General features: G+C 42.7%; 2 protein-coding genes across 2 annotated transcripts; both read left to right on the top strand.

Moving 5' to 3' along the window:
* The first annotated feature begins 10,104 nt into the window (after positions 1-10,104).
* Positions 10,105-11,042, top strand: LOC122107895 (calponin-2-like). Its single transcript, XM_042679763.1, is given in 2 exon segments — positions 10,105-10,666; positions 10,669-11,042. Coding segments are annotated over 2 exon segments (936 nt in total).
* A 4,513-nt stretch (positions 11,043-15,555) lies between these two features.
* Positions 15,556-21,074, top strand: LOC122107894 (glycine-rich cell wall structural protein 1.0-like). Its single transcript, XM_042679762.1, has 2 exons — positions 15,556-15,663; positions 20,580-21,074. Exons 1-2 carry the CDS (start codon positions 15,556-15,558, stop codon positions 21,072-21,074), a joined length of 603 nt encoding a protein of 200 aa, XP_042535696.1.
* The last annotated feature ends 306 nt before the right edge of the window (positions 21,075-21,380 follow it).

Below are 21,380 nucleotides of genomic sequence, written 5' to 3'. Positions count from 1 at the left end.
TGTATCTCAATGTAGACTTCTTAGTCATTATCCTTATGGTACACATTGAGCTTCATGGATATTTACAGTCAGTCTTCCACAGAATTGGGAAGGTTTTGGTCATTTCTTCATTCTTCATTCTCCCGTCTCCACTCCCCTTCTAGGGTTGCTATTATTTAAGTCTCCATATCTGATATCTCCACAGTTGATAGTGCCCCAAAGTCTAAGGCTCTTCTCACTTTAAGGCTTCTCTCACTAAGGTTTACGTCTATCTGTTCCCACTTCCAGCTGGATAATGTTAATATATCTACCCCCAGGTTTGTGGGTTATTTCTGTTGAATGTTTAAAATATGCTGTTGAATCATTCTTGTTAAAATCTTTTGAGGATATTTTCCCTTCATGGTCATCTCATTGCCCTGATTGAGTTCTGGGTTATATCCTTTGCATTAGTCCTTCAAAAAAACTTTTCACAGATCAAAACAGCGAAGCTGTGCTTAGACTATGAGCCCATTCTATTTCCATTCACAGCAGAAATCTACAGTGGGAATGTGTATGCCTATTTGTTAGACTCTCTTTAAGCTGGGCACAGGTGGCTCACACCTGTAATCCTAGCTACTCAGGAGGCTGAGATCTGAGGACCAACCTGGGCAGGAAAGTACGTGAGACTCTTATCTCTAATAAATTACTCAGAAAAAAACTGGAAGTAGTGCTGTGATTTAAGTGGTAGAGTGCTAGCCCTGAACACAAAGAGGCTGCAGGGACAGCACTTAGGCCCTGAGTTCAATCCCCAGGATCAGCAAAAGAAAAAAAAAATTGTACATCAAAGGGAATGATTAACAGAATGAAAAACCATCCCATAGCATGAAAGAAAATCTTTGCCATCTATTCACCAGGCAAATGATTAATATTCAGAATATGCAAAGAGTTCAAGGAAAAACTCCAAAAGAACAAGTTATCTAATTATTAAATGAGCAGATGCATTAAACCAATAGTTTTCTAAGTAACAGTGGGTAATACAGGAAGAGATATAGTCATGTCACCATATCTCTCAAGAAACCTAGCCATAAGGAAATACAAATCAAAACTACCCTGAGATTCTTATCTCACTCAAGACAAAAAAAAGAAATCTATAAAATAAATTAGAAATATTTGTGACAATGCAGGGCAAAACAAAACAAAAAACTAGCATACATTCTTCATGGGAGTATAAACCAGTGCAACCGCTATGGGAATTAGTATGCCGGTTCCTCAGAAAGTTAAAATGAGACCTAATTTATCACCCTCTAAAATACTCTGTCACAACCTCTAAGTGTAAATCAATTTTCAACATAGATACTTAACCATCTGTTTATCTTTGCCCTGTTCACAATGGGAATTAGCCTATGTGTCCAACAACTGATGAATTGGTCAAGAAAATGTGGTAATACCTTATAGTAAAGTTATTTGCAGAGTAGAACTTGGAACTATTCAAAGTAAATGAGACAAGCTAGGCTCAAAACCAAATATCACATTTTCAATCACGTGTAACCTAGACCCAAAATATTGATGATGATAATGATGATGGTGATTATGATGATGATGATGATGATTGTGATCATTGTGTTGCTGCCAATGATAATGGGAAATGTGTGTAAAAAGAAGACTGGTAGAGATCAATGGGTTTGGGGAGGTGGAAGGAAAGTATACTAGGATGTGAGTGAAGAAGATTGAAGTAGATTACACATATACATATGAAGATAGCATAATGAAACTCACCAAATACTGTCTGATAAAGTGATATGAGAAGAAAGGAGTTAAGGGGCTATAACAGAGGGTAAACTTGTTCAAAGGACAGTGCATACAATATTCCTGCAGAACTACACCTGTAGAATTATCATACTGTAACCCTGTAACCCTGTATACTACTAATGTATGCCAAAAGATGTAGGTCTAGAAGAAAGAGAAAAAAAGAATTATATATTTAATTTAGTGATGCTGACTTATTTCTGGTCTGCAGAAAGGTAAAAAGGTCTTGTAATACTTCATTTTAAAAGAGAATTTGAGCCAGGCACTGGTGGTTCACGCCTATAATCCTAGCTACTCAAGAGGCTGAGATCTGAGGATCATGGTTCAAAGCCAGCCTGGGCAGGAAAGTCTGTGAGACTCTTGTCTCCAATCAATCACAAAATGAACAGAAAACCAGAAATGACTCCGTGGCTCAAGTGGTAGGGCTCTAGCTTTGAGTTGAAGAGCTGAGGGACAGTGCCCAGGCCCAGAGTTCAAGCCCCACAACTGACAAAAAACAAAAGAGAATATGAAATTAAGTAAACATTTTGTGTCCTATCCAAATCATAGTTTGCTAGGTCCAATTTTTTTCTGACATAGTATGAATGGGCTCTTATGCTGCGATAGGTAAAACTTACTTTTTAATATGTGAAATATTTGAATATTTAAAATAAATTTTTAAACAATAAATTAGACATAGTGATACATTCTTGTCATTCTAGCCCTTGGGAGTCTGAGGCTGGAGGATTGTGAGGTCTAGGGATAGTGAGACAGTGTCTCAAAAAGGAAACAAGATTGGGCTGGGAAGGTGGCTTAGTGGTAAAGTGCTTGCCTCGCATGCATGAAGCCCTGGGTTCTATTCCTCAGTACCACATTCACAGAAAAAAAGCCAGAAGTGGTACTGTGGCTCAAGTGGTAGCGCGCTAGCCTTGAGGAAAAGAACTCAGGGACAGTGCCCAGGCCCTGAGTTCAAGACCCAGGACTGGAAGAAAAAATAAAAAACAAATGACAAAAAAGACAAGACAACACTACAAACATGTATATACATATGTATACATATGTAGGTATGTTATTTTTAGCAAAATGTATATAAATATGTACATACATATATACATACAAATAAAGATATGTATATACATGTAAATACTTCTCCAGCTGTCACTCAAGGTTTTGAAGCCTTTACATAATGTGACAAAAATAATTCTTTGTGAGAAAGAAAATCACTGGAATGGAGGAAGCAAAAGCAACAAGATCCAAGCAACAAGATGCTAGAGAATGCCATGTGTATTTTCTAACTTTCCTTATCCTGCTGAAATTTATAGGTCCTGGGATGATCATACATATTTCCCTTATCATCATCCACAAAAGAGGACTCTTCTCTTGGGCATAAGAAGAGCTAAACTTACATTAAAGTAACAATAATGTTCAATGAACTGTTGAGCCTATTCATGTATTCACAATGTTGAAATTATGTGGATTTGCTAGCAAATCAACTTGATTTGTACACATTCCATAAAGACCAGAAGGCTCCATATTTATATGGAATAATACACTATTGAATTTCTTCAGCACACACCCAAATAGATCCTCTATAAACTTTGCATAATTGAATTCTTTCAACTAAACAAAAAATTATTTAGTCTGCAAGGCTCAAGTCCAAGGAAGATGGAAATGAAGCTGCACTAACAGTGCTTCATCCCTCCTCAGGGGCCTGGAGCTCAGTTTTGGACTTTGGGAACATAGAAGGCGATTCTCCTAGACAGTGCTTGTGCTCACTATGGATAAGAAATGGAGATGAGGGTTGTGGATGGACTACAGAAATGGAGTGGTAACACAGGATACTTTCATTAGAAGGATGAAGATGGGTGCAGAGCATGACCCACTCAGCCTGGGTTCAAAGCCTAGCTGAGCCATTAGCACCTGTGTGACCACAAGAAGGATGTAAGGTTTAAATGTGGCTTTACCACATTAAGTGGCTGGGCATTGCAGTTCACACCTAGAATCCTCTCTACTCAGGAGGATGAGATCTGAGGATCGGAAAGTCTTTAAGACTTCACTAAACTACCACCCCCAAAGAAAGAAAGAAAAAAGGAAGGAAGGAAAAGAGAAGAGAAAAAGAAAAGAAATGAAAAGAAAAAGAAAGGAAGGAAGAAAAAAAGGAGAGAGAAAGAAAGAGAAAGAAAAAGAGAAAGAGAGAGAAAACAAAGAAAAGTCTAGAAATGGAGCTGTAGCTGTAGCTGAAGTGGTAGAGTGCTAGCCTTGAGCAAAAGCTTAGGGACAGCACCCAGGCCCTGAGTTCAAGTCCTTATACTGGCGCGCGCGCCCCCCCCCCCCCACAGAATGAAAAGATTATGACCTCTAAAGAGCGAGACAATCCATGGTTAAAGATGACAAAAAATTATATTTAGCCGGGTGCCGGTGGCTCACTTCTGTAATCCTAGCTACTCAGGAGGCTGAGATCTGAGGATCATGGTTCAAAGCCAGCCCGGGCAGGAAAGACCATGAGACTCCTATCACCAATAAACCACTGGAAAACCGGAAGTGGCGCTGTAGCTCAAGTGGTAGAGTGTTCGCCTTGATCTGAAGAGCTGAAGAGCTGAGGGACAGCGCCCAGGTCCAGAGTTCAAGCCCCATGACCGACAAAAAAAAAAAAAATATTTACACTATTTACACCAGAAAGGGGGCCTGTGACTACCTTGTCCTGCACTATCCTTAAGGATCCTCTGAGTGTCTCTGAACTTGCAAAACTCTCATCTTGCAGCCTTCTCTGAATATTATTCCACTGCCTGTTTCACTTGAGAGTGATGGATCCAATGGTTTTCCTCTGACTTTAATAGCCAACGGTGTAGTTAGCACTATCGAGTAAGGTTCTTGCCACTTGGGTTCCAATTCAGGAGCATGATGCCTTTTTACCCACACCAGCTGTCCAGGCAAGAAAGAGTGTGGGGAGTTTTTCTCAGGAGGCTGGTGGACTTTGGCTATCAAAGGATACGCAAGCAAAAGAACATGTTGCAAAGCCTGCAAGATTATGGTTAGATATTTCTGTTACTATACCTTCCCCAAGTTTTATTTCAAAGGGAATGAATCCTCTAACATAAGGGGTGCATCTTGCTGGAAGGAGAGCAAAGGGGAGGAGGCTTAGCCAGTCGTGGCCAGTCTCTGTAAAGTTAGTTTAGTTAAAGTTTCCTTTAAGATCTTTTTCATTCTTTCCACCTGCCTTGAACTCTGAGGTCTATAAATATAATGTAACTTCCAATTGAAGGCCTTAGAACTTGGGCCATGAAGGCCGGGCTATTCTCATTCCCCACTGCTAAGGGTAAGCCAAATCGAGGAATTATTTCATGGAGTAATTTTTTAACTGTTACCTGAGGAGTTTCGGTTTTTGTTGGGAATGCTTCGACCCAGCCTGAAAAGGTGTCCATTAGTACTAACAGATGCCCATACCTCCATACCCCATACTCCCCCAATTCACCAGGTGAGGTTCCTTACGTATGCACCCTCTTCACATGTTCCAGCTTTCCAGCATTTTGGCAACTTTCTACATTAGGCTTGTCAGGCTGAGGCCCCACTGGTTTTCAAGACAGTTTTAGGCAGTGGCCTGGGGCAATTTATCAGGGTGCCAAATAACTAGATACAAACTGGCAGATATAAACAGACAGAAGGCTTGAGCCTATAATGATTTTTCCCAAGTGCAGTCTCCACAATTACACACTTGTTACCACTGTTTTTGCTTCTTCCTTTAATCTTAATGACTAGTAGCTCTAGAGGCCCCACTGGTTTTAGGGTGGCCTCCTGATCAGCCCAGTTGTTTCCCTGAACTTCAGAGGTCTCTAGTTTCTTTAACTCCTGTTTAGTACTCTGAACCTTAAGTCTGGAGCTTGGAGACTTCTTTTGTATCCTCTTTTTCTCTCAAGCTCACTTACATGATCCCAATCTCCTTCTCCTTAACCTGCAGGTGTTCTGCAGAAGAGTTCTTTTAACTGTCCAACTGCTGCTCCTTCTCACAGCACCTTTGCTTGCTCTTCAGCTCCTCCTTTAAATTATCAATGGTGCTATTGAGAGGTTTTTTGTTTTTTGGGTTTTTTTTTGTACCTCCACCCTTGGGACATGCTGCTTCTGCATTACAGTTATGGTGATGATCTTGGCAGTCTGTTTGGCCTTTTCCTCTAGTAGCTTCTCTTTGTTTTTTCATTCAGTATATTTTTGTGACAGATCTTTCAACTGTTTAGTTGTTCTGTTTTTCTGCCTAATGCTCCTTCCATTTCCTGGGCATTCCCCATCGGAGCATGTGTGTCCTTTAACTCTATCTGAAGAGTAACAATCTCTTTCTTGAGGCTGATGCTTTCCTGTTCACTTTTTCTTGGCCTCTTGTTCTCTGATATAGCACTTCTATGTCTGCTCTGCTAACTGCTCTTTCAATTCTTTCTCTGTTGCTTTGAATTTCCACTCACACTCTTCAAAGCTTCAGCCCAATACATTCTTTTTTTTTTTTTTTTTTTTTGGGTCCGTTCGTGGGGCCTGAACTCTGGACTGGGGTGCTGTCCCTCAGCTCTTCAGTTCAAGGCTAGCGCTCTACCACTTGAGCCACAGCACCACTTCCGGCTTTTGTTCTTTTTGCTTATGTGGTGCTGAGGAATCGAACCCAGGGCCTCAGGCATGCAAGGCAAGCGCTCTACCACTGAGCCACCTTCCCAGCCCCCAATACATTCTTGTATCATGTCCAGCTCCTTTTTCTGGGCCTTGATTTCTGCATGCAGCCTCAGGATCTCTTCCTGGCCATGCTTGTAGTCAGCAAGGATGGCAGCATTGGCATCTTGTGCCTCCCTCAGTCTCTGACTTGTGACCCCCAGCTTTGCCTCTTGCTCACCCAGGCTGATGTACTTGGATTTTATTTGATTCTGAGTGTTTTCCAGGTTCACTTTGAGGATTTGTTCTCATCTTTGACTCTTACAAGTTCCTGATTTATATCTTCAAATCTTTTCTTCATGTCAGATAATTCTCTTGGTTTTCTCCAGTGTGTTGTTCAATGTGCTTTTAACCCCTTCATGGGTTTTGACTAGCTCGTATTGGAGATTCAGAGTCTTTTTTAAAGCCAGTGTTTTCAGACAGGAGTGTGCGAATTTTTTCTTCACCACATTTTTTGTTAAGTTCAGAGAGCTGATTTTTAAGTTCAACAAGGTTGGATTTCAGAGTCGTGAGCTCCTTTCAATGTTTCTCAGGCGGTATGAACGCAGTTTCCAGGTGGCTTACTTAATCTGTCACTTTCCATCTTTCTCCTCCTTGGACATTCCTTTTTCCAATGTCTGTTTTGCTTGCAATAAGCACCCTGGTCTAGTCCTAGAGGTTCCCTATTGCCATGTACAAATGAATCATACTGTCTTCACTGAGGGTTTCTTGATTCCTGTCCTGGTGCTTCTAACTCCAATACTAACTCCCTTCTTTGACTGTTTTTCTTCCAGGGTATCTCTATGATCAAAAACCCACTGGGTGACTGCTATCAACACCTTTCCCTCAAAACCTTCTAACTTTTGAAGCTTTCTTCTAAAATCTGGGGCCAACTGCATAATGAAGGCCATATTTAGGGCTCTTTGATTCTCTGGGGCCTCAGGATCTATAGGCCGCCAAAAGATGTTCTAGAAAAGCAGCAGGGGACTCACTGGGGAGCTGTATAGTCTCATTCACCTTAAATTCGTTGGTTTCCAGGCTGCTTCCCATATCTTTGTTAACAGAGTCTGGTGATAATTGGCAAGCGCCTCCTTACTTCAGTCACTGTTGTAGTCCCAGCTTGGGCGAGTCTAAGGGAGAACCTTCTGGTCCAAGGACTGCCTTCAAGGCCCTGCGCCAGATTTGCTCCCTTTCCTTCCAGGTGATAAGCACCTGTAAAAGTTGCTGACAATCATCCCAGGTGGGCTGGTGTGTGAAAAATTCTGTTGCTAATAAGCAGATGAGCCCCTAGGGTTTTCAGAAAAGGGTGGATTTTGCTGTTTGCAGTTATACAGGTCACTAGCTGTAAAGGGAACATACACTAGAAAGGGGGCTTGCCTACCATCTGTCTCAAGAGTAATAAGGGGACTGTACCACCTTGTACCACCTCAGGCTGGTACAAGGAACCCCTTTTGGGACTTAACATCAGAGGTACTGATGGCACAGAATAGGAGGGAAAGTACACCAGTGGTCCTCCTCCGGGGGGCTCCTGTAACACTGGGGGATAAGATCTTTAGTTACAGTTTTGCTTACGAGAACTTTAGGACATTGTTCTCTAATCCTGGAAAAAAGGAGTATTCAGAGGCATATACAGGACACAGAACTAGTAACAAGCACATACAGCCTAGTAGCCATAGGCACTAACCGACATGTACCACATCTCCCAGATGACCTCCCAAGGAGGTACCAGATCATCTCTCAAGGAGGCCCCAGATGTCCACTTGAGGAGGTCCCAAGTGGCTTCTCAAGGTGGCCCCAAATGACCTCCAGTGAATACATTCTTGGACCTTGCTCTCCATCCTTACCAAGGAGAGTTTGCAGTGCCGGATCTGAGCCTACAATACAATGGATAACCTGGATGCCAGGCAGGCACCTCCTTCAGCCAGTCACATGGGGCCCCTAAAAGAAGGCGCCCTCTGCCAGAGGCCACAGACACCACTGTGGGGAATGTCCCTTTGGCATCTGTAAAGGATTCACCCAAAAAAACCTGTGCCCATGCTGACAGCTGTCTCTGCAGGGACACTGGAAATCCCCAGAAGCATGAGGACACCTTCTCAACATATATCTTTGCTTCTAATTTCAGTACCTGAGCTGCTTGTTCAAGTTGTGGTGCCAAAGATGTCTTGTGATCTCTGTCTTCCTCACCCAAGGGACACTGAGGCCAAGGCCAGGAAGATGCTGAGAGTTCAAAATTCAGGGAGAGCCTATGGATCAGGCCAATGAGAGGGATCAACCTAACAATGGAGAACAAGCACCATGTAGTGTACATGCCTCCCATCGAATGGCCATGTCATCCCCAGCTTGCAAGGCTGCATCATGGAAAGGCTGGGAGAAAACCACTTCCCCAGCTGCCCAGACCCCCAGGAGTCAGGGAAAGGAGTAGAAGATGAAAAAGCCCACAGCTTGTCCCCCAGCAAGCCATGCTACAACAAAACTGTTTGCTTGTGGAGCCCCCCCAAAAGAAAGCATCATTGCCACCCTTGCTTCCCTAGCTGCTGCTGCTGCCAGTGCCAGTACCATAGGTCCACGGTGAGTGTCCCCTGTCTGATAAACTTCCTTGTATGGAAGTCCAGAGATATTTTGACAGTTGTAAGAACACTCAGTTTTTTAAGAGTAAAATCTCTAAGACAGAAGCCTCAGCAAAGTTGGTGACAGGTGGCAGTGACAAGACTGCCTTTCTTTTTCTCTCATCTGATTCAGGGACTTGTTACTGTCTGTCCTTGCTTATCTGCACTTAAAGATTCCAGCTCTTCCTAACACCACTAATGTGGAAGAGCAGGATGCCAGGCCCTGATTCTGTCAGCACTCTAAACATTAAAGAGGGACTGACACCTACAGTTTCTAGTTCCCCTTTAGGTCTTCTTGCAGACTCTCTTCCTGCCTGTGTAACTGCTTTTAATTCCAGGGATTCTAAATGAGAATGATCATTTATTGAGAGCTGCAACTCCTATTTCTCTCTCCCTCAAACCTCCTTACCTGAACAATTACCTCTCCTGCACAAGGTAATCCCATATCCCTGTGTATTTAGATTCTCTCCTCTTCTTCTCTACTCCTCCTGTGGTTCCACTGACCAGGAAGGAACAATGTGAACAATGGCATCACCATCACTGCATTTACTATTCTCACTCCCAAGGCAGCCTCTCCTGTGACCAGGAAGCAGCTGACTAGGGATAATGACATTGCTGATATGGATATTCACACCTCTAAGGCAATGATTTTCAGCTCTCCAACAATCTACAGCATTGACCCTTATCCATTTCCCCAGATCCCTGTAGACTGCACCAGGGAAGCTTTGATGGGGCTAGCCCCCAGTGAGTAACCCACCACCACCCAGTGTTCCCTGTTCTTCCCTAGTTTTAAACCAACACTTTGTCCTTCAAAACAGTCCTTGGCTCTCAAAACCCACACTGTGCAGCAATATAGTGCTTCTATCCACATGTGTTCTGCTCCTTTTATCCTTCCCAAATGGGCCCAGCCATTTTACCCATTCCTGAATGCTGTTCCTTGCCACCAATTATGAACACAGTCCCTAGGTGATCTATTGACCAACTCCCTGGTCTTAACGCACATACCTCTCCTGTTTTTTCTTTCCCTGGTAGAGAATTTTTTAGAAACTGGAAGTCACATGCCCGTCCCCACAGCGCCGCACCTCCAGCCATGAGCTCCACGCAGTTCAACAACGTCGAACAGACTCTCGGCGGCCGAACTCAAGAACCGGCTCCTTCCAAATATGACCCCCAGAAGGAGGCTGAGCTCCGCAGCTGGATCGAAGGGCTCAGGGGCCTCTCCATTGGCCCCAACTTCCAGAAGGGTCTGAAGGACGGGGTGATCTTGTGCACATTCATGAACAAGCTGCAGCCGGGCTCTGTCTCCAAGATCAGCCGCTCCATGCAGAACTGTCACCAGCTAGAAAACCTCTCCAACTTCGTCAAGGCCATGGTCAGCTACGGCATGAACCCTGTGGACCTGTGTGAGGCTAACGACTTGTTCGAGAGTGGGAACATGACACAGGTTCAGGTGTCGCTTCTCGCACTGGCAGGGAAAGGGCTGCAGAGTGGCGTGGACATCGGGGTCAAGTACTCAGAGAAGCAACAGCGGAACTTTGATGATGCCACCACAAAGGCCGGCCAGTGTGTCACTGGGCTGCAGATGGGCAACGAAAAATGTGCCAGTCAGTTGGGTATGACAGCCTATGGCACCAGGAGGCATCTCTACGACCCAAGAACCACATCCTGCCCCCCATGGACCACTCCATGATCAGCCTTCAGATGGGCACGAACAAGTGCGCCAGTCAGGTGGGCATGACGGCTCCGGGGACCCGGCGACACATCTATGACACCAAGCTGGGGACAGACAAGTGTGACAACTCCTCCATGTCCCTGCAGATGGGTTACACACAGGGTGCCAATCACAGTAGCCAGGCCTTTGGTCTGGGCCGCCAGATATATGATCCCAAGAATTGCCCACAAGGCTCTGCGGCAGATGGCGCTCCACCTGGTGCCACTGACTACCCCCAAGAGGCCTCAGAATATCTGCCCTTCTACCAGGAGGAAGCACCCCAGAATGCCAACTCCCTATTGCACTACCCTGTCTAGGGTTTGGGGTTTTTATGGTTTATCTTTCTCTTTTCTCATTCTTCTTTTTTAAATATTTAGTACCGCCCGTAGAGAGTCTGTGGGCGATTGGGGCTGCTTTGACCCATTCTGACAGGACTTCCTTTGCAGGACTGAGCCCTGGATAGATATGAGGGGTCAATGGGTGGGGCATGTTGCCTGGCAGCAAATTTCCCAGAAGGCTCTAAGACAGTGAGGGCCAGTTAAGGACCAGCCCTCAAATGACTTCCTGTTCCTTCATCTCTTCATTAGCTTGTGGTTTCTGTAGGGCAGAAGTTTAAAGGTAGGTTTAAGGAAAGGAAACTCTGTGTGTGTGTGTGTCTGTGTCTGTGTGTGTCTGTGTGTTGGTTTTGTTTTAGGTTTTGTGTGTGTGTGTGTGTGTGTGTGTTTGGGGGGTCCGGTCGTGGGGCCTGAACTCTGGGCCTGGGTGCTGTCCCTCAGCTCTTCAGCTCAAGGCTAGCGCTCTACCACTTGAGCCACAGCGCCACTTCCGGCTTTTTTCTTTTTGCTTATGTGGTGCTGAGGAATCAAACCCAGGGCCTTGTGCATGCAAGGCAAGCGCTCTACCACTGAGCCACCTTCCCAGCTCTTGTTTTAGTTTTTTTTTTTTTTTTTTTTTTGCCAATATTGAGGTTTGAACTCAAAGGTTCTGTCCCTCAACATTTTCTGCTTAAGGCTAGCAGTGTACCACTTGAGTCACAGCTCTACTTTTGGTTATTTTGTGGTTAATTGGAGATGAAAGAGTCTCGTAGGATTTCCTGGCTGGCTGGCTTTGAGCTAGGATCCTCAGATTTGAGCCTCCTGAGTAGCTAGGATTATAGGCATGAGCCACAGTGCCCAGTTTCTTTCTCCTTCCTTCCTTCCTTCCTTCCTTCCTTCCTTCCTTCCTTCCTTCCTTCCTTCCTTTCTTCTTTTCCTTTCCTTCCCTTTCCTTCCTTCCCCTTCCTTCCTTCCTTCCTTCCTTCCTTCCTTCCTTCCTTCCTTCCTTTTTCTCTTTCTTTCTTTCATAAGGTTAATAGAGAAGGATGCTGGATAGTTGACCCCCCTGGAGTGGGAGGAAGTCCGAAATATCGTAGGCCTCTTAAGAACTGGGTTCCCCTAGGAATCTCCCTGACCATTCCCAACAGCCTAGAGTTCCGAATGTTTCAGAGCACACAGAGACTTTCACAAGTGCCTCCTCGGGCGCCTCAGGTCTTCCCGTTCTGAGTCTGACCAGCTCCATTCTGCCCTTCCAGTTCAATCTGTTCCCCCCACCCCACCCCAGCCCAGGGGGCCTTGGACTATTCAGATAATGTGAAATTCTGAGTGTGGACCAAAAGCAATAAAAACCTCCATTTGTTTAATAAAAAAGAAAAGCAAAATGGAGGAACCTGCCCAACATAAACTTAAAATAGAGTGAATACATTAAGCTCTGTACTTTTGACCTTGAGCCCTCACCTGGGTGTTTCTAAGATTATGGGTCATTTCTAGTAGTGGGCTTACAAGACTTCTTTTGGTTGTCAGTTTCAGAAGCGGTTCTGTTTTAATCACCTCAATGCAGTCCTTGCTGTCATACTACTTTACAGTGCGTAATTATTTTTACTTTAGTGCCTTCACTTTATTCTCACATGTAATCTCTGAGGTTGACATTTCAGAACAGATGAACCGGTATTCAAGAGGGTAATCATTTCATATGTTTTGACTTAAAAGGATTCATTTGAAGTCCTATAACTTCCACTTTCATTTATCCAGTGAGCAATTACAGATGCCTGTTAGTCCAGCACTTAGAAAAGTGAAATAAAAAACACAAGCTTCACTTTGGTTTTTAAATTTCTATCTTTAGTCTTTATTGTTATAATAAAAGTGATGTACAGAGGGGTTTCGGTAATGAGTATGTTTCTTCTGGGATAATGTTACCCTTTCCCTCACTTTCAGGTTTTCCCTCCCATCCCAACTCAACAATCCTCATTTTCTTTAGGTCTGGATTTATAGGGGATGCAGTTACATAATCATACAACAGTGTGGAAGTTCAAGCTCCTTTTGTGTATAAACTGTGAGAGGTGAGGTTTAATTTTCCTAATTTGTATTTGGACAGAAAAACATAATTCCATAGTCGGCACTTTGAGTACAAGGAGAAGAAAAGATGAGTATCTTGAATAATTCTTAAAAATTGTTTTTTAAAGGTCCCATTTGTTATTGTTTTCTGGGCAGAATCTTTGAATGAAAGATATCTTCTGTGAAATGGGAAGTCAAAATGAGAAGATACACTTTGGAGAAAGAGGGGAGAGAGAGGGAGAGGGAGTAGGAGAGAGAGAAAGAGAGAGAGGGAGAGAGGGGAAGAGAGAAAACGGAAGAGAGTAAAAAGAGACAGAAGCAGACCGTGGAATTATTCGAAGGCACACTCTGATCTTCCTAATCCTGACCAGAGCTGACAATGTCTAGGCTTTGGGAACAGATTTAAGACAAAAAATGTCAGGGAAAAAAATTAAAGGTACATGACTGCATAGACCGATGAAAAGAAATGTAACATTTTTATTGTTAATTATAAGAACCTATAGTGGGGGGAGAACAAAAGGAGGGGGTAACAATGTTCGACAAGAAATGTACTTATTGCCTCACTCGTTTAACTGTAACCCCTCTGTTCAGCATCTTTACAATAAAATAAAAAATACATAAAAATACAAAAAGAATCTATAGCCAACATTCTTTATGGTGGGGAAAAGAACATTTCCACTAAAATCAGGAACATGATAAGGATGTCCAGTCTCTCCACTCCTCTTCAACAGAGTACTGGAATTCCTAGCAAGAGCAATAAGGCAAGAAAAAAACAAAGAGGATCCAAATAGGGAAGGAAGAAGTAGAACTATACCTTTTCGCAAATGACATGATCCTGTACTTAAAGGAACCTGTAGACTCCTCCCCCAAGGTACTAGAGCTAATCCTAAACTTTGGCAAAGTATCAACAATGAGAAGATTGAAACTGAAACATTTGCAATAGCATCAAAAATAAAAATACCTAGGAATTATCTTTTTAAAATATATATATATTTATTGTAAAAATTATGTGCAGAGGGGTTACAGTTAATGAGTAAGGTAATGAGTACATTTCCTATCCAGCCTTGTTACCTCCTCCTTTGTTTTTCCCCTACCATCCCTTCCCTCCCCACCTCCACAACTCCTCCCTCCCCCCTACTGTGAAGTTGTAAAGTTTTTTTTCAACATAGTGTCTTGTACATCTCATTGTTACAATGGGTCAACCTGTATCCTTATTTCAGCATTTTGTTATTTCCCTTCCCCTCCCCAAATTAGAAAAATGTATATACAAGATGCAGGGCACCAGAATCATGATACTATTCAGGATGACATAAGCAAACATTAGGGTTCCAAAGCACAGTTGATACTTTCTAAGCAAAGATGCCGAAACACAACAAAGCAAAGAAAGACGATAAATGGGATTGCATCAAACTTAAAAGTTTCTGTTCAGCAAAGGACGCAGGTAACAAGCTAAGTTGAAAGATTACAGACAAGAGAAGATTTTTACCAGACATACACCAGACAAGGGCCTAATATCCAGAATATAGAGAGCTCAAAAAATTAAACCCTTAAAGAATAAGCCCTCAAAAAACAAAAACCCAATTAATAATTTGACTAATGACTTAAAGAGAGACTTCTCAAAAAAAGAAGTAAAAATGGCCAATAGACACATGAAGAACTATTCAACATCTCTGGCTATGAAGGAAATGTAAATCAAAACAACACTGAAATTCCACCTCATCCCAATTAGAATGGCCATTATGGAGAGACTAACAATAACAGATGCTGGCAGGGATGTGGCCACTGCTGGTGGGAATGTAAGCTTGTTCAACCACTCTGGAATGCAGCATGGAGGTTTCTCAAAAAACTAGACATGGTTTACTTGGGCATTTATCCAATAGAGCACAAATAAAGACATATTAAAGCTTCCAGCACAGTCATGTCCATTGCAACACTGTTCATTTACCTTAGCCAAGATATGGAATCAACCTGGATAAATGGATTAAGAAAGTTGATATATATGTGTGTGTGTGTGTGTATATATATATATATATATATATATATATATATATAATGGAATGCTACTTATCCATCAGAAAGAATGATATCATGCCATTTGTAAGGAAAAAATTGTACTAAGGGAAGTAAACAAGACTCAGAGAAGCAAAGCTTGCATGGTTTCTCTTAGTTAGAGTATAAGTAAACACACTGGATGTTACGCAAGCAGCTACAAATGAATCAACTGATGTATAATAGAGTATGGGAGAACTCAAATAGTATAATTCTTTAGAAAGACTAAGTCAAAACTCAACAAAATAAGCTTCAGGAAATGGGTAGTTGAGGGGAGGGTGAGAGGTGGCAAGGCAGAGAGGAGCAGATAAATGAAGGGGAAAGAATGCAGTGAAGAATTCATTGTATATACCACAAAATCAAGAAAAATAAGGCATAGAAAGAGGGTGGATAGAAAGGGCGTGATGAGGGGATGACAAATCAAGATGCATTATATATGTCAACTGTTTTGTTAAATGGTAAAATAATTCAATACATAGCCTACAGAATTAAGAAAGTGTGGTTAAAGGCTGTGGATTGGGTGAGTGTTGAAAAGCTGAGACTGAGGACACAATGTATTCATAAACTGCTTTGTTGAATGGCAACATTTTTGTAAAACTACTTAAAGAGAATAAAATATTTTTCAAGAAGAAAGTTTCTTCCTGAAAACAACCATAAAAAAACATGCTATGGCAGAAATAAACTAAATATTTAAACTCTTTTAGTTTTATTTTGGGAATTTCATTTTAAATTCCAAGTACTAAAAGTCAATGATAAAAAGATTAAACAGTGATATCAAAAGCCCTTTTCCTAGCTGAGCACCGGTAGCTCATGCCTACCTACTCAGGAGGCTGAGATTTGAGGATCCCGGTTCAAAGCCAGTCCAGGCAGGAAAGTCCGTGAGACTCTAATCTCCAAGTAACCACCAGAAAATTCGAAGTGGCGCTGTGGCTCAAGTGGTAGAGCACTCGTGTTGAGCTGAAAAGCTGAGGAACAGTGTCCAGGCCCAGAGTTCAAAGCCCCACGACCAACCCTCCCTCACCCCCCCCCCCAAAAAGCCCTTTTCATGTTACTTCCCTGAGTTGCTATGTTCAGTCCAGAATTTGCACATAGTGGTGACTTGGAGGTGGGGCTGAGGAGCAAAGCCAGGTGGAGCTCTGTGTACATGGTACATCCTTCTGCTTCCTTTGCATGGAATGATTTTTAGAAGATTACTGTGGGTGAAATTCCTTTCTTGACTGCCCATTGGTAATCAGAAGTAAAAGCCCTGTGCTTTTACTAACAAAAATACATATGTAATGTTTTTGTTTTTACTTTTTAGTGAAAAGGAAACATGTTATATATGTTATACTCTAATCTTTGTTACTAATTAAAAGCCATCCTTCCAGTATTAACATCAACATCAAATCTATATTTTATATTATATTTAATATTTTATTGATTATAATAATACACATTTTAGCCTTTCTACTGTTTTATTTGATAGTGTGCTACCAGAAGCTTTATACATGCGTTTTGTCTTACACATATTTTCTGATGATAAAGTCAGTATTGTTGGTTGAGAACTATGCATATTCTAAATTTTAATAAATGTTTCTAAGGTATTCTAAGTTTGTAGTAACTCATATTCAAATTCACAAAGTATGAGGACAACTTATATTCATGAGCTATGAATGTTATTTCTCTTTAAAGTTTTGTTTTAATATAATAAAGAATAGCTTGCTACTTTCCCATTAATTTCTATCCACTATTATGAAAACTTACTATTTTGTATTCTAAGATACAAACCTAAAGGATAGCCCTTAATTATAGCAGAAATGTAACTCTTCAACTTATATCTCTTTTTAGATTTACATTTTAGGATACTTGAAGATTAAATTCTATTTAGGGTATTGGTAAAGAAGTATGTTTTATGTCCTGAAGTAAGTTTTTTTATGTCCTTAAGACCTGAAGTAAGTTGAGAAATGTTCCCCCTTGAGCCTAAATCTTGCAGTTCATTTACTAAGGTAGAAAAGACTTTATTTCCCAACTGCTCAGGAATCCTTTAGTTTTTAGGTTTCTGGGAAAAGTACAAATGCTTTTAGTAATGAGAAGATGTTTCCATAATATTGTAGTTTCTGAAAACAGCATCATAAACATACCATTTTTATGACCTGGTTTTATGAGTTCATCATTCCATACTGTCATAAAAGTGGAACAAAATATCTCCAGGATATTTAAGCTTTCTTTCTCCTTACATGTAATGAAAATTACTACAGCGGATAGTTTTGATTCACTAAGCAAATTCGAAGACATGGAACTTGTCAGGGTTAATGAATGCTTACTTAGCTTTCTTTCAGGAAACAACAACAGCTATTTTACCATAGATTCAATTGCAGAGGGAATATAACAAATCACTCTCACCATTCTAGTTCCTTGCACGTGTATTCTGAGAACACTTTTGCTGGTGGGAGGCAGTCCATGACTTTAACCACTAGTGCTATTTAAAGCATCTCTCACTAGCATCATCTTTCCTTTTTTTTTTGGCCAGTTCTGGGGCTTGAACTCAGGGCCTGAGCCTCCCTACTCAAGGCTAGCACTCTACTACTTGAGCCACAGCACCGCTTCTGGCTTTTTCTGAGTAGTTTATTGGAGATGAATCTTACAGACTTTCCTGCATCATCTTTCTTTTTTAAGCGATTTTTTCAAGGTTGCATAGATTTAGTAAGATAAAATTCTGTCCCCTAGTCTGGCAGGTAACAAGGGAAATAGATTCACTCTGAGTGTCGTCACTTTAAAAAGAACAGGTCAAACATAGCTTATAGAGGAGATAGTAGGAAGTTTTAGAATCAGAAATATATGAAAAGTGGTGGAATGAAATTGAAAACTTCGGAGAAGCTACCTGTATTAGTGGGACATACTGAAGAAAGACTTTATCAGAAGGGACCAGAGGCGTTCTCTTCTGCTGTAGAAACAGACTTCTCCAGCTCTTTCCCAAAGACTGGAACCCTTATATCTTCCAAGGGATGCCTAGTCACGCACTCAAGAATATTAATCAACACAATGTATTTTTCAGGAGGCTTCAGTGGTGAATTAAACAGGAAATATCTGTTTATCAGGAAAGAAGATGAAGTGCAGGCTGAATGGCCTGCACTCTGAGGTGTTTTGGTATGATCACATTGATCCTTCTAATCTTCTTAGTTCTATAAGTTTGTGATTTTTTAAAATTCTGGATAGTTCTGTGGTAAGTGGCAGATACTTACAAAATATAGAAAATACATTTGCAAAATAGATTTCTAGCAAGGAATATAGACTCTGGTCTTGAGGTAAATTATTTTCTCCCTGATAATTCTGACGTTTTCAACTCATTAAATTCACTGACTTTCTGAATTGCAAACAGTAGTAAATACTATCAGGAATCTTTTAATCTAACTGTATGTTCACTTTTGAGAATCTCGGTTTAGAAAAAGAAAGGGACATAAAAACAAGAGGTAAATTTGATCAAATCTTAAGCTACCAGGTTTTCACAACTGATGCTAATATGGGGTCAATTTTTAATTTTTTGTCAGTTGTGGGGTTTGAACTTTGGGCCTGGATGCTGTCCCTGAGCTCTTCAGCTCAAGGCTAGCACTCTACCATTTGAGCCACAGGGCCACTTCCAATTTTCTGGTGATTAATTGGAGATAATAGTCTCAAGGACTCTCCTGCCCTGGCTGGCTTTGAACCGTGATCTTCAGATCTCAGCCTCCTGAGTAGCTAGGATTACAGGCTCGAGCCACTGGTGCCCAGCTGCTAATTTTTGGTCATAGGTTTACAAATTAAAATGTGAACTGTTATGCATCTTAGTTACTATTATAGAATCAGAAAGTTGGTATTTGTTCATCAAATGTCTTAAGCCCATTATATATATATATATGTGTATATATATATATATATATTACATATATGCATATATATAGATATATATTACCAACTATATATAGTTGGTTGTGGGGCTTGAACTCGGGGCCTGGTCACTCTCTCTGACCTGTTTTTGCTCAAGGCTAGTGCACTTTGAGCCACAGCACCACTTCTGGTTTTGTGGTAATTAATTGGAGATAAGCGTCTCACTGACTTTTCCTGCATAGACTGGCTTTGAACCACAACCTTCAGATCTCAGCCTCCAGAGAAGCTAGGATTATAGGTGTGAGCCACCAACACCCAGCTTAAACCTATTATATTTAAACATGAGACAATTTGTTCATTCCCTTCCAAAATTTGGAGGAACAGTCTTGAAACCCTTAGGCCTAGAATCAAAAGACACGTGTTTTCAGCCCTAGTCTAATTGCATCCCCGTCATATCCAATATTCCAACCACAAAACCCATCTATTTATTTTGAGTATATGTTTGCTCGTGTTATTTAAGAGAATTTCTTCCATCTCTCCATCATCATTTCCTTGCTGGTGTGGTGCTCACCAGCAGCCTCACACAAGTACAGGTCTTGTCAGGCTGTTTTCTTGGTCTCTCACCAATAGATAAGACACTTCTGTCTTTAGAGAAACTTGGAGTACCTTCTTGTCCTGTGGTTCCTACCTAGCTTCTCAGCCTAATTGTGCAGTCATTTACTGTTTTTAAAATTCAAACTAGGAGTTAAGTTTAGAAACCATATTCAGCAAAGAACTCGTTGCTGGGGAATGTTTAACATCTTGATTTTAATCTGAATTGTTCTTTTTTTTTTTTTTTTGGGTCCAGTCGTGGGGCCTGAACTCTGGGCCTGGGCACTGTCCCTCAGCTCTTCAGGTCAAGCCTAGCGTTCTACCACTTGAGCCACAGCGCCACTTCCGGCTTTTTTTCTTTTTGTTTATGTGGTGCCCAGGAATCGAACCCAGGACCTCAGGCATTCAAGGCAAGCGCTCTACCACTGAGCCACCTTCCCAGCCCATAGATATTTATACACATATATTTTATTTATTTATTTTTTTGTCGGTCGTGGGCCTTGAACTCGGTCTAGGCGCTGTCCCTGCACTCTTCAGCTCAAGGCTAGTGCTCTACTACTTGAGCCACAGCGCCACTTCCCTGAATTAAGTTCTGACTAGAAAAAAAGTATTATATGTTGTTGATACCTTTAAATTAATAATTGCACTTTTTTCTAATAGACACATAATCATTTTTAAGCACCAGGAAAAATATTTGATGGAAAGTAGGAATACATGCAGTACATTTTTTTTCTTGGCCTGTAAACATGTAATAGGCACTGGAAGCAATTGACAAGTAGTCAACCAAGGAAAGAAATGTACAGTTAAGGTGTTCAGTCTGTGATGAGGTCTTTGTTTCTAGAGGCTGCCTGCTGCTATTCCACACCTTATCTACTTGTGCCGACTCTTGCTCAGTAGCTATGTTCGGAAAGAGACGCCTGGTGGGCTGCAGGGGAAGGGGTGTGCCAGGCCGGGCCTGCGGGGAGCGATGTTCCTCTGGAGGGGTTTTCTTGGGGGCTGTAGGCACTCAGGGGCCGGCGGCACCCGGGTAAGGTGGAAGCTCCTTTGGGCGGTGGGGGAAGTCACCCGCTGGGGTCTCGGGCTGTGGGAGGGCGCGGCTGCGCCGCAGGTGGCCGGTGGCAGCGGGTGCCGAGAGGCCTGGCTGGGGCGCGGAGGGCTAGTGTGGGTGAGGCCGGGGGACCTGAGAGCCACTGGTGCGCGCGGGCCCGGCCTTACGCGGGTGGGCGGGGCCCGGGACGCCGCTCAAGTTTGGGAGGCAGAGACGGGAGTCGAGGGAGTTGTCTGGCCGGAGGGGGGTCTGCTGGAGAGACTGGCATGTCTGCCCCTCTCTGTAGCCTTAACCCCGTGGCGGCCGCGGCGGCTGGAGAAGTGTGTGCGGACCAGCGGTCTCTCAGCGGCCGGGGCGTGGCGGGCGGCGGGGCGCGGCGCAGTCCCGCGGGCGGGGATCGTGGGGCGCGCGGAGCCCCGCGCCGCGGCATGGAAGGCTTTCTGCGGTAGGGAGGGGGCAGTGGCCCCAAACCGTTTGTGAGGAGGGGAGAAGGGCTGAGGTGGGCAAAGCCGCTTGGTTGGGGTTTGGGGAGATGCAGGGGTGACCTTAGGGGGGGAGTCCAGCAGAGGCTAAGAGAAGGCACCCCACCTGGCCTGGGGGCCCCTGTCCAGCAGGGCTGTTTGCTGCTCCGCTTTGTTCTTGTAAAGGTGGTTTGGTTGTCACTAAAATGAGAGGGAACCGTGACTGGGACCCCTGAGGAAGGACCTCCCCACCCCACTCCCTTTTTTTTCTGAGCAGCACAACTCATTCCCAGT

The sequence above is a fragment of the Dipodomys spectabilis genome, unplaced genomic scaffold (assembly GCF_019054845.1).
Source record: "Dipodomys spectabilis isolate Male_0828 unplaced genomic scaffold, ASM1905484v1 ptg000054l, whole genome shotgun sequence".
Taxonomy (NCBI): domain Eukaryota; kingdom Metazoa; phylum Chordata; class Mammalia; order Rodentia; family Heteromyidae; genus Dipodomys; species Dipodomys spectabilis.
The sequence above is the reverse complement of the archived record's forward strand: the minus strand, read 5'-3'. Positions and strand labels throughout refer to the sequence as shown.